Source organism: Anabrus simplex, chromosome 2, assembly GCF_040414725.1.
Source record: "Anabrus simplex isolate iqAnaSimp1 chromosome 2, ASM4041472v1, whole genome shotgun sequence".
Lineage (NCBI taxonomy): Eukaryota > Metazoa > Arthropoda > Insecta > Orthoptera > Tettigoniidae > Anabrus > Anabrus simplex.
In genome coordinates, this window is record NC_090266.1 from 681609115 (window position 1) to 681622936 (window position 13822).

Genomic DNA, 13822 nt, shown 5'->3' on the forward strand with positions numbered 1-13822 from the left:
TTTCAGATCAGAAATGTAAATCAGGCGATTTTTTTACATTTTTCCCGCAGACAAAATTTTATTGGCTGAAGAAATAAAAAAAACTTGGCCGCTTACTGAAATTTTCAATACATGATTCTACGGATTTAAATGTACTCGTTCAAGATTTTATTTTTAATAATTGTTTAAAGTGGTTTATGTGGAAAATAGTTATACCACTGAAATCAGCAGTCTTTTCTGAAGCTTGTAGTATAATTTGTTTCGAAACATTGTATGGAGTAACATCAGGAGCTTGAGAGAGAACAACCTGCCTCGCGCTCCGAAGTGATGTGTTCAGTTAAGGTCCGCTCCCACCTAGTGGAATCGAATCGAACCGAACAGTCGAAATTTCCGCTCGGCCGCTCACATCTAGCAGCCAGCAGCGGAATAGAATCGAACGGGATTCTACGCGGGAAATATAAGGCACGCAATGGACAGTTTAATAGCGCTAGCACTTTTGTGTGAAGAGGCGGAAAATGAAGATAATGAGAGGAAAAGAGATCGGAGAAGATTCTGGGTACATGAAATTAATTTAACAAGAGAGCCGAAAGGAGAGTATGCAACTTTATTTGAATATTTATTGCGCGATGAAGCTAAGTTTCGGCAGTACTTCAGAATGAGTGTGTTGAAATTTCAACAACTATTTCAGATGGCAGAACCACATTTAACGAAACAGTTTACAAGATTTCGTGCACCAGTACCTCCTCTTCTGAGAATGATCGTCTGCTTGAGGTAAGTTGTAAAATTTTTAAGCCAAAACCGAATATATATATATATATATATATATATATCATAATATATGATAATGACAATTATGTGGGTAGGCCTATGTTTAGACACTTCGTTATCAATCCTGTTGAGTGTTTCCGGCAAGTGAGCTTGTTGTGGGCAAGTTTTATTACAAATTATTGACGAAATTCTACCGAGCTGTTACGGAGAATGTTAATTTCTCCATAGCAGTACCGATATTATTTTAACGTCAACTCGAACGGGAAGCCTAACCAGTCGTCAGCTGACTGGGAAATTTGATAGCAATAGAAGTAAATAAAAGCAATAATTGTTATATAATGACTGCAGTAGAAATGCAAACTAGCTCCATCACTTCACCGTGAAATAATCATCGCATGCATCTCTACCGGTACCTACCTTGTAGAAATTTACTGGAAAGAGCAAGTTGGCGTAATCCCGCCGTGATCTTCTAATTTTACTTATTTGTTCTATTCCCTGTCGAATAAGAGTTTTGTGAAGTTCGAAAGCTACTCGGTGTGAACTTATAAGATAAATGACTTATCCTTATTCATATATTCGTTATTAATGGCTATAAATAGGTTTTTCTGCTGCATTCAAACTTTGAGTTTTAGGCCTAAATTCTAATAACAGCCTACATCGAAATAAAATCTTGATCATGACCTTTTAGAGCATTATAAAACTTTGCATTTGTTATTCTGGCTACTGACAACCTATAGCTATTCTGTTCTACTTTTTTGAATTCCTACAAGACAGCAAATTTAAATTAGTGTGGTGCTTTCCAAGTATTAGTGGGCTATTATGTTCTGTAAAATTAGGACTATAGATTGTAAGAGTGGAACTTGAACTCACATAAAAATATCAAAGGAAATATGTTCAAACTTAAAAAAAGAATAAGGAACGTAAAATACTTTCAACACCAACAACTCAATTACCCCCAGAATATCAGAAAAAGTTGAATGAGAGAAAATTGTTCATTTCATACTAGGCCTATTGGTAGACAGATAGGAATAGTCCTGCATAGAATCCTCATTAGAATAATAATTTAAATCCTCTAAGTTTATAGCATTGGGCTTGACAGCAGCTTTATTAAACATTATTAAATTTAAATTTGCTGTCCTGTGGAAAATCAAAAGTCAAACAGTATAGCTGTAGGGTGTCAGTAGCCAGAATAACAAATGAAAGGTTTTATAATGCTTTAAAAGGTCATGATCAAGATTTTATTATAATATAGGCTGTAGGCCTAATTAGAATTTAGGCATAAAACTCAAAGCTTGAATTACTTAAATTTAAATTTTCACTGAATAACTAGGGCTACTAATTTTTAATTGCACTCTGGTTGTACCTGATAATGAAGGTGCCCCAAGTTCTTATTGGAACTAAAACAAATTTTATTTTGTTTTTAGTTCTTGTTTGAGGTTGTTCCCAATAAGTTGGCCTACTAATTGTTAACCTAATTTGAATGATATTTGTACCAGTAGTATTAACATGGTTGATGAAAGTAGATTTGTCTCCAGTACCTATGTTAAAACATTATTAATGGGAGACCTTGTAATAAATATACAGGCAGGTTTCTTAGCAAACTTTTTACAACCTGTCAGTAAGATATTTTCTAATTTCTTGATTCATTGGGACCAGATCATATGAGTTATAGGAAGCAGTTGATGTTAATTTTGAATAACTCGTAACAGGTCGAAGGTAGATACCACTACAGAGAGATTAAAAGTAGCATTCATTGATAACACATGTGATATACAGGAAGGTTTCTTGGAATACACCATAATATGAGGGACTAATGTATATTTTAAGAAAAAGTTTACCCAGTTTTGAAGTTTCTGAGAATAATTACTTGAGGTAAGCTGCAATAATTTTAAATTTAATAAAAACAGTAATTGAATCTTAAAATAATCTATTTTATTACAACTTATAGCAGTGAACAGAACAACAACAAAATAATGTACTTTTTGTACTCTTCATTGATAACCCTGTCGGTTGACTGCTTCCATCTCAGCATCTGTCACAGCTTCTAGTACCCTTCTCTTCGTAGCAATTTGAAGGTCCAGAGGCAAATATTTTACAGTCTCTGCCATACTTAAAAAGAAGTGTGTTATCGCATCAGTTTTGTTTGTTTCAAGAGGGTTCACCTTTTCCAGATAATTAGACAAAACTGTAGCTACAGATGTGGATGGAGGTGTCTGAGATCGTTTCCTTTTAAAACCAGAATGCACTGTTTTTGTTGATGGTGAGATTGTTGCCTGTGAAGTAGATGGTTTTTCTTGTGTGAACTGGTTAGGATCTGCAGCACAAGTTCCTTCAGTGGTTTCTGGCTCAATATACACTACAGACTCAGGTGTTACAGGTTTGGTTGATATAATGGTGTCATTGTCATTCAAAAGAAAATATTGAGTTGGTTCTATTATTAAATTCTGGGATGTGTTTTCTGTGGAAATATTGGATAACTGTGGGGAAATTGGTGCAAGTTATGGCTTCAAGAATGACAGCTCATTCTGAAATCTCCAGTCTTTTTTTACCCCTCCCTGACTTCCACTTTTTTCTTTCTTGATCAGAGATTTCCTGTAGCATTCTCTCAAACGCTTCCAGGATTCTTTACATTCAGTTGCTGGAAAAGAAAACAGGCCCATAAGTACCATAATTTAAATTTGTAACATAAATACTATATAAGGCAAAATATAGTGAACTGTTCTCTATTTTGTTTCAGGTTCCTTGCTACAGGGGATAGCTTGCGAACAATTTCGTTCAGCTACAGGTTAGGACATTCCACAGTCGTCAAAATTGTTAATGAAACATGTGAAATTTTATCGAACATTCTTCATCCTATATACATGCCAAAACCGACTGAAGAAAAATGGAAAAGTGTTGAGAAGGGATTTCAAGAACGATGGCACTTCCCAAACTGTATAGGTTCCATTGATGGGAAACATGTCATCATACAAGCACCAAATAAAAGTGGTTCTTTGTTTTATAATTACAAGGGCACATTTTCTATTGTTCTTTTGGCATTGGTGGACTCGAACTATAAATTCATAGCCGTGGATATTGGAGCATTTGGTTCTAATAGTGATGGAGGAATTTTTCAAAATTCAAATTTAGGAAAAGCGCTGGAAACAAAAAACTTGAATATTCCGGAAAAGAAAAATCTACCTGGTACGGATATCCATTTACCCCATGTTATTGTAGGGGATGAAGCATTCCCCTTAAAGACTTATTTGATGCGACCTTACTCCAAAGCTCAATTAAATGGCAACAAAGAAAAGAAAATATTTAATTACAGACTCAGTAGAGCGCGAAATGTAGTAGAGAACACATTCGGAATAATGGCTCAAAAGTTTAGACTGTATCAAAGACGTTTGCAGCAAACTCCTCAACATGTAAAGAACATAGTTTTCACAACTTGTGTACTGCACAATTTCTTGAGAGACGATGTAATTTCGTTCGTTGAAGAGGAATCGTTAAATTCAACTTCAGTAGCTCTGCAGCGGTTGCATTTTACAGGAGGAAATGCTACTTCTGTTGCAATGGGAGTACGTGATGAATTTAAAACTTATTTTAATGCAGTAGGTTGCGTACCATGGCAAAACGACATCATTAATAGAGGTAGACTGAACACAAATTAAAATCTGTGAAGTGTTTGTTGTCCGCAGCAAAGTGTAGCACTTATGAAATTGTTCAATGTAAATATATATTTTTTATTGTAAATACTGTAAATATAATAAATATAGGCCTAAGTGATGTCAATTATCGTACTAGTATATTATATGTGTACTTCAACATGATACAATTTTATAGTAAGGTCAACAACAATTATGAAATAACTTGTATATAATCTTTCTAACCTGTTTGATTTTTTATTTCCTTGCTTATTTCCTCCCAGGCATTGTCTCTTACGTTGTTGTTACAGTAGTGCTTGTGGGACTTGTCATAAAGAAAACTGTATTTCTGAACTAAACTGATCAGCTTTTCTGTGTCCATTATTATAAATAAAGCAAATTAACTATCGCAAATTAAAACGTCTCTTCAATCTGTAGGAAACAGCTGACTTCCACCTGATACACATTTGCCGCCAAATCCCCGACCGAAAGATGCCGATCGTTTACGAAGTTACACGAATGTTGATAATTCTGTTCGATTCCGCTCCGCTAGTCGAAAAATATTCTTGGCAGAGAATCCTGTTCCGTTCGGTTCGATTCGATTCGACTCGTGGCGATCGCCAGCTCTATCTCCCATTTAAACACATGTTAAAAAAAAATTCTGTTCGGTTCGATTCGATTCCATTCCACTAAGTGGGAGCGGGCCTTATTAGACATTCCTTCGCCAGTTGCTACATAACCTTGGCAACAGCGTAATTTCTCTGACCCGCCTAATTTGGTGGCCGCGACAATAGACCGGCTTCAGCATAACCGTCGATCGAAGGCATTATCTTCCTTGAGATCAGAATTTCGCATGTCAGCGTCCATTCGATCCTTCAATCTCGTCTTCGGGAGTCCCCTAGGCCAGTGCCTTACTACTATTATGTCTGTGAATATCGTTGCCACCATTAGGAGATCTTGTCTTCCTTCATTTATGTTTCTGGGACTCCTGAGATTTGATGCCACACTAAGGCTGTTCGTCCACTGGAAGCGACTGCGCGTGATTGCGAGATGAGACGACTACAGGTGACTAATTCATGCGAGTATACGTGACTGGCGTCGTCCACTGCAGGCGACTTCACGCGACTGTCAGTTGGCGTATGTACTCCGTACAGGTCTGTGTGAGTTTCAGTAGGAGGCGTTGCCAAGCTATTATGATCGTTAAAGATTCTGTGAGATGGATGATGAGGCTTTATTTTTACTTTTTGGAGATTTACTAACTGATTAGACTTCGGAGGAAAAATCGCAAAAGGAGATATCCGTGTTAACACTAGCCAGTAGCGTAGCCAGGATCGACCGTGGGGGGTTATAGTTACAGAATGATGATAGAATATAGTGTAGGGGCTTCTGAGTGTGTGGTGTGCGCAGGACACTGATACAAGTGAATTGTGTTGATGATCAGATTGCAGTACACTACAAAATCCTACATTAAAATACAGATCAAGAACAAGGTCAACAGTTTACAGCGAATGTTATGTTCAGATTACAATCTAAAATCCAGCTTTCGAGGCGTCTTGGAAAATAGATTCAAGAGATCTGTTGGTTTTACCAATATATTATCTCTGTGAATGTTCAAAAGAGCCAACTCTTTGAGTCGACTTTGAGAATTATAAAAAATAAAAAGACAATTGTCACTTTCCGTTTATTTTCTTTCGTAAAATGTTCGTGAGGGGGGGGGGTAGGGAATTCTAACCCCCAGTAACCTCCCCTTGGCTACGCCCCTGACACTAGCTAAAGGGAAGCCAATGGGATATTCAGTCATCTGTTCGATGACTTGAACAACGACCACCAGAAGTTCTTTGATTAATATCGGATGCGGCCAGGAACGTCCAGAAACTACATTCTGAATGCAATAGACCAAGAATAGCCAAAATACCACACTTCAGGGAAACAATAACACATTTGAAACGTTTAAGTGAGAATAGATAGTAAGTGATATGAATACTTTTTAAAAGCTTTGAATTTTTAAAAGAATCAAAGGTCGAATAAAGCATGTAATTTAAGATAACAATGCAACATACAAAAGTAAGAAAGGTACACATCCATAAGTGAGTTTTACGTAAGAAGAGTTAAACAGAAATATATAACCTTTCTAATTTCAACAGTCTCTACATGTTGTGTTTTGTTCATACCCCACTGTCGGCAGCCCTGAGGATGAGTTTTAATGGTTTCCGATTTTCACACCAGGCAAATGCTGAGGCTGTACTTAAGATCACTCCTTCCCACTCCCAGCCCTTTCCTATCCCATCGTCGCCATATGACCTATCCGTGCGGTGCGACGTAAAGCAAATTGTAAAATTTTAAAAATGTCACGTTGTTTTTAAATATTGTCTTTTTATTTTTTTATAATTCTCAAGAAACGTTGGTTACAACTCCACAATACATATCACGTTAACATTGTATTTGTTACGATGTACCAAACAATTGTCGTAAGCCCACATCTATATCACCGGATTTCGCTTGAAGAGTGTCGTTGGGTGGGCTTGTTTCTGGTTTTGGTTTGATGGTTCAGGATGATGGGGATCGTTGTATTTATACGCAGATGACATGAGCAGAAAGGTTTGGCGTAATTCATCCCCTTCTTTAAAAACATGCTGGAGCTTATTTCTCACAGCCAGTTTGATTGTCAGGAACCTTCTTCATATATGGAAGGAGGCTTACCAAAAATTGATAATCGCTGTCGTCCTTAACGGCACTTTCGAAAAGTAATTGCAATTTTGTTCTCTTTATTTCAAAGAATTTTTCGTCGTCGTCATCATCAGTTTTTTTAACGTTTGTTTTCTTTTGCTTATGCCGTTCGGTGCTAGTTGTTGGAGGTCTCAATTTCGTTTGTTCAGCAGAAGAGCTACGCTGCTGTGGACCAATTATAGAATGCTACTGACATTTTAAATATATTGTAAATAAAAATTTAATAAGACCACTTACCATTATCAGCACCCACTGAGCGGAGTAACAACGCGTGTTAACGCGCTACGGCTACGGAGCCAAGCTCTGCATTCGGGAGCCACGTGGGTTCAACCCCACCGTCGGCTGTCCTGAGAATGTTTTTTCTTGTGGTTTCTCCTTTACCACTTCCAGGCAAATGCCGGGACAGTTCCTATTCATAGGCCACAACCGATACCTTCCACCTCCTTAGCCGGTTTTATTCACCATCATATTTTCGTTGGCTCCTCAACTGAGGTTGGCGTCAGGAAGGGATCTAGCCGTAAAACACGCCATGTAAATTCATCTCACTTCATCCCCGATCCCGCGTCAAGAAAGGGGACGGAGGGGTTGACATACATACCACTTCCTCTGTAACATTCACCCATAGTTTGCGTTGTATATCTCGAAAATGATAGCATTTATCTTTCACAGGGGTGTTTTAACAACAACGACAACAACAACAATGTTGCATATGACGACGGGAGAAAACAAGTGCTTATAGGAATAGTAGTGTACTGGCGACTACAAGCGACAAATCCCCTTCGAGGGGGATCTGTCGCTTGTCTCCTGTTGTCAGCTGTAGTAGCGTGAAGTTTGTCGCTCGAGGTCGCTTGCAGTGGATGCGGTTTCGTTTACGCTGTGCGATAAGTCGCACTAGTACGCACTTAGTCTCCTAATCTCGTAATCGCGCGTAGTCGCTCCCAGTGGATGAGCAGCTTAAGGGTGTTCCGTACATCTTCATTCCTGACACTATCGAGTTTCCACAGTCTAATGGAACAACGAAGCATTCTCATTTCCATCGTTTATACAATTGTATGACGCTCAGTTGTTGGCCAGTATTCAGCTCCATATTCTGTAGCGCGCCTGGAGAGACAACAGAGCGATACATTTTTGATTTTAAATGTATCGGCATCCTTCTGTCTCACAGTATACCCGTCACGCCACATCTCTCCGCTTCATCCACGCCGTGGTTCTCTGGCTCTTTGGCTGAACAGTCAGCCCAGTAGCGTTCGGTTCAGTGGGTCCTGGATTCGATTCCCGGCAGTGTTTGGTGTTTTAATCTTAAATAGTTAATTCCGCGAACTCACTAACTAGGTGTTTGTGCTGCCCCCACTATTCCTGCAACTCACACACCAAGCACGACACAGTCTTCCACCACAACAACACGCGGTGTCCCATACATGAGAGATGCCAGCAGCCTCATCGGAGGGTCTGCCATTCAAGGCTTACACCGGATCAGTAAAAGCCACACGAAATTAAATTCAGAAAAACTGAAATTTTCGGAACGTCTCACTTTTAGTATGTCATTGGCAGAAGAATTAACACACGCATATTCCTTCACTGGAAAATGAATTAATGATAAGCGTTTTTTAAATATAAAAAATATTAAAATAAAATTAAAATGTACTGTTATCACTTTGTTCACAGCTGTGAAGACAAAAATTCGACGAGTTCGGAAAACGAAACTCACATGTAAGAAGGCGAAGGTTCTAAAGGGCCCAACTGAGCTCAGCCGCCAACTTCGGCGCCCAGTACTTGTTCTTCAACCGTCAGACTCCTGCTGCGAGGAGAAGACTCAAAAAAAGGGGGAAGTGTATCTTATAATGGGACACAACCGAGATGCCAAGCTGGTCCCTAGCTTCATCATGCCTTGGGGAAAACGTTCCAAGGTGAGCACATTAGTGTTAACTTCCATTCCTCACACGCTGGTTCTAAGTTTCATCATGTCTGAGGAAGCGTTCCAAGGTGAACACTTTTGTTAAATACCTCTCCTCACAAACTGGTTCCTAGTTTTGTTACGGCTTGAGAACGTTCTGAGATGAATACCTTTGTCAACTTCCTCACCTCACAAACTGGTTCCTAGTTTCATCAAACGCTGAGAACGTTCCGAGATGAACACTTTTATCAATATCCTTACCTCATAAGCTGGTTCCTAGTTTCATCACACCTTGAGAACGTTCCGAGATGAACACTTTTATCAACTTCCTTACTTAACAAACTGGTTCCTAGTTTCATCACACCTTGAAAACTTTTCAAGACGAATGCTTTTATTAACTCCTCGCCTCAAAAACTGGTCCATATTTCCATCACACCTTGAGAGCGTTTCAAGATGAATGCTTTTATTAACACCTCGCTTCAAAACTGGTCCATAGTTTCATCACGCCTTGAGAACATTCCAAGATGAACAATTTCAATAATTTCTCGCCTCATAGACTGGATCCTAGTTTCGCCACAACTGGAGAGCGTTTCAAGATAAATGCTTTTATTAACTCCTCCCCTCAAAAACTGGTCCATACTTTCATCACACCTTGAGCTTCAAGATAAACTCTTTTATTAACTCCCTCGCCTCACAAACTGGTCCGTATTTTCATCACACCTTGAGAGAATTCTAAGATGAACATTTTCGTCAACTTCCTCACATCACAACCTGATTCCTAGTTTCATCACACCTTGAAAACATTCCGATATGATCATATTTGATAATCTCCTCGCCTCACAAACTGGTTCCTAGTTTCATCGCACGTTGAGAACGTTCCAAAGTGAATAGCGTTGTTCTTACATAACAAAAGTCTGAGTGAAGTATATGACTAAGGATGGTTATCTCTACTGTGAAATTCCTTCGATAATTTACTGCTTTGAGCAATCAATTTAGAGCACTGTTTCCTCATCCAATAAAGTACCCACTATACTGCACGATTCCAAATAATACTGACAACGGTTAGTAAGGTGTGCGGCACTACAAACTTTTTGACAGAGAGGACCCATGTCCGTAAATGAATGGTCTGGGCACTATGGTGCGTCAAAGTTTGACAAAGCTTCGGGTATGATGACGGGCAAACGTTTCACACTCTTCAAGGAACCTCCAACAACCCAAGAAAATAATCGTATACATACATACATACATACATACATAATTATAGACCGTTATGCCTTTCAGCGCTCAGTCTACAAGCCTCTGTGAATGTACTAAACGTCGCCACAATCTCTATTTTCAACTAGTGCTGTGACCAAATTTAGTACTATACTGCTTTATCTATACTGCTATATCTTTAAATCGTTAGAAACCGAGTCTCACTCACCTATCCTCCTCCATTCACCTCACATGACCCCACCAACGAAACTAGTTAATGCGTACAGCTTCATCCACCGAGTTAATTCCAAACTTGGCCGTTATATCTTCATTCCGAGCACCCTCCTGCAATTGTTCCCACCTGTTTGTACCAGCAATCATTCTCGCTATTTTCATGTCTGTTACTTCTAACTTATGAATAAGATATCCTGAGTCCACCCAGATTTCGCTCCCGTAAAGCAAAGTTGGTCTGTAAACAGACAGATGTAAAGATAGTTTCGTCTGGGAGCTGACTTCCTTCTTACAGAATACTGTTGATCGCAACTGCGAGCTCACTGCATTAGCTTTGCTACACCTTGATTCAATCTCACTTACTATGTTACCATCCTGGGAGAACAAACACACTAAATACTTGAAATTATCTACCTGTTCTAGCTTTGTATCACCAACCTGACATTCAATTCTGTTGAATTTCTTACTTACTGACATCAATTTAGTCTTCGAAAGGCTCTTTTTCATATCATACTCATTGCACCTATTTTCAGGTTCCAAGATATTAGACTGCAGGCTTTCGGCACAATCTGCCATTAAGGCCAAGTCGTCAGCATAGGCAAAACTGCTTACTACATTTCCACCTAACTGAATCCCTCCCTGTCAACGAACAACAAAGGTGAAAGGTTACAGCCTTGTTTAACCCCTTTATACACCCTGAATCAAGCACTCATTCTACCATCAATTCTCACTGAAGCCCAATTGTCAACATAAATACCTTTGATTGATTTTAATTATCCACTCTTAATTCCATAGTCCCCCAGTATGGCAAACATATTTTCCCTCGGTACCCTTTCATATGCTTTCCCTAGATCTACGAAACATAAAACATAACTGTCTATTCCTTTTGTAGCATTTTTCAATTACAAAGTACCTGCCGCATACTGAAAATCTGATCTTGACGGCCCCTCTGTGGACTGAAACCACACTGGTTTTCATGCAACTTCTTTTCAACCATTGATCGCACCCTCCCTTCCAATATGCCAGTGAACATTTTGCCTGGTATACTAATCAATGAGTAAACCTCGATAATTGTTACAATCCTTCCTGTTCCTTGCTTATAGATAGGTGCAATTACTGCTTTTGTCCAATCTGAAGGTACCTTACAAATACTCCATGCTAATCTTATTACTCTATGAAGTCATTTCATCCCTGCCTTCCCACTATACTTCACCATTTCGGGTCTAATTTTATCTATCTATCTATCTATCTATCTATCTATCTATCTATCTATCTATCTATCTATCTATCTATCTATCTATCTATCTATCTATCTATCTATTACTGTCCAGAAAGGTCTAGAAATGTTTCCCTACTGCTTGAACTAACCTTTCCAGGTTATTACCAAAATTGTCCCACGACTTATTTTTGGATTCAACAACTATTTCTTTCACTCTGTTTCTTTCATCTACGTACAATTCCCTGTCTGCATCAGCCGCTGTGTGGAACCATTTATGATACGCCTTCCTTTTACGTTTACAGGCTGCTCTCACTTCATCATTCCACCCAGATGTTGGCTTCTTTTTTCATCTTTACACACAGTTCTTCCTAGGTATTCCCTTGCTGTTTCTACTACAGCATCCCTTTATGCCACTTATTCTCCTTCTATATCCTGAACCTACTTACTGTCCACTGTTCGGAACTTCTCACTAATCATATCCATGTACTTCTGTCCTCGTCCTGGAGATTTTCTACCCTTATTCGTTTGCAGACAGATTTCACACTCTCTATCCTAGGCCAAAGCTATTTAGTTCGCTACAGATCGGGTAGTGATCTGTATCTTCAAAACATCCCCGGAAAACCCGTACATTCCTAACAGATCTCCTGAATTCGAAGTCAGTTCATATATAGTCCATTATGCTTGAAGAATGTGTCCGACTCTTTGGCTGAATGGTAACCTTACTGGCCTTCAGTTCAGAGGGTCCCGGGTTCGATTCCCGTTCGGGTCGGGGATTTTAATCGCTTCTGATTAATTCTTCTGGCTCGAGGACTGGGTGTATGTGTCAGCCCCAACACTCTCCTCATCCTATTCAGACAATATACCACACTACCAACCACCACAGAAACACGCAATAGTGATTATACCCCTTCATATAGGGTTGACGTCAGGAAAGGCATCCGGCCGTAAAACAGGGCCAAATCCACATGTTCGACGCAGTTCGCACCCGCCATCCCAGAGCTATGGGAAAAGCGGTAGCAAAAGAATAATAATAATAAGAAGAAGAAGATGCTTGAAGAATGTATTCGTAAATGCTAAACCCACACTGGCACAGAAGTCCAGCAAATGCTTCCCATTCCTATTAGCCTATTCCTATTTACTAATCACCCTTGCATATCCTTCGGTTCTATTTCCAACGAAACCGCCCATTAGCACTATTATATCCTTACTGTTGACCCTAACTACGATATCACTCAGTGCTTCATAAAACTTGTCAACTTCATGCTCATCTCATTCTCACATGGTGAATACACTGAGACAGTTCTCGTCCTAATTTCTCGAACTGCCAAATCTACTCACATCATTCGCTCATTTACGTGCCTAACAGAAACTATTTTGCGTGCAATGGTATTCCTACCCCAGACTCTGCCCTTCCCTTTTAACACCCGTCAAGTACACTTTATAATGTCCTATCTCTTCCTCGTTATCTCCCATTACCCGAATATCGTTTACTCCTAGCATTCTCTTCGCTGATTCAGCCAGTTCTACTTTCTTTCTTCCATAATCCCCATTAATATTGATAGCTCCCGTCGAATTCCATTTCGTTCGCCAAGTTGTTTCCAAGCAGTTCGTCGCCTGTCAAATGGGAGTGGAACTCCGTTACTCCCGTAGGTCCGAGGCTTGCTTAAAATGTTCTGAGCTCGGTAAATTTTGTGAAGCAGGATGCTACCCTACTTACACATAGTCCAAGTGAGGATCTCTCCTCTAACAGTGTAGGGACCACTGGTGGATTGCACAGTCCTAGCCGCTTGAGAACAAAGAGGGCCATGACTCAGAATATGTTCGAGATGCCCACTCCCATTCCATAGCAACTGGTATCCCGACTCTCGAGACCACTTACTAGGCCACTCAGCCGTTGTCCATGGTTTATGAACTAGGATGTGAGTACAGTAATCCACACCATGAACCATGAAAACCTCCTGCATTGAACTGCAAAATAAGTTAGAATTGTCGACCTCCAACTTGATTACAGAGCCTTCATTGCCGGTGCAGTGATTAGCGCACACCGTCAAATGCGTGTGTTTGTGGGCTGAGTATTTCAGTCGCTGAGTGAATTCGTTCGATATTGTCCTCCTCTGATGGTATAGGAGTCTCGTACACCACACTCGTGTTTCGTACATCGTACTCTTGGTAGTACCCCAAACG

The 13822-nt window shown here is 39.6% G+C and overlaps 2 protein-coding genes across 2 annotated transcripts in view; both read left to right on the top strand.

Moving 5' to 3' along the window:
• Nucleotides 1-13822, top strand: part of LOC136864365 (secreted frizzled-related protein 5) — a 586474-nt gene that overhangs the window by 525380 nt on the left and 47272 nt on the right. The window contains exon 3 of the mRNA XM_068226252.1: nt 8766-9007. Coding sequence (XP_068082353.1) covers nt 8766-9007 — 242 coding nt within the window. The remainder of the gene's footprint in view (nt 1-8765; nt 9008-13822) is intronic.
• LOC137498605 (uncharacterized) lies at nt 426-4400 on the top strand. Its single transcript, XM_068226464.1, has 2 exons — nt 426-750; nt 3485-4400. Exons 1-2 carry the CDS (start codon nt 449-451, stop codon nt 4398-4400), a joined length of 1218 nt encoding a protein of 405 aa, XP_068082565.1. The 5' UTR covers nt 426-448.

What these genes read in the sequence shown, in the direction of transcription:
- LOC137498605 (XM_068226464.1), top strand. Translation starts at nt 449, where the DNA reads ATGGACAGTTTAATAGCGCTAGCACTTTTGTGTGAAGAGGCGGAAAAT. An exon ending in AGAATGATCGTCTGCTTGAG is followed by an intron (nt 751 to 3,484) that starts GTAAGTTGTAAA and finishes ATTTTGTTTCAG; the next exon opens with GTTCCTTGCTACAGGGGATA.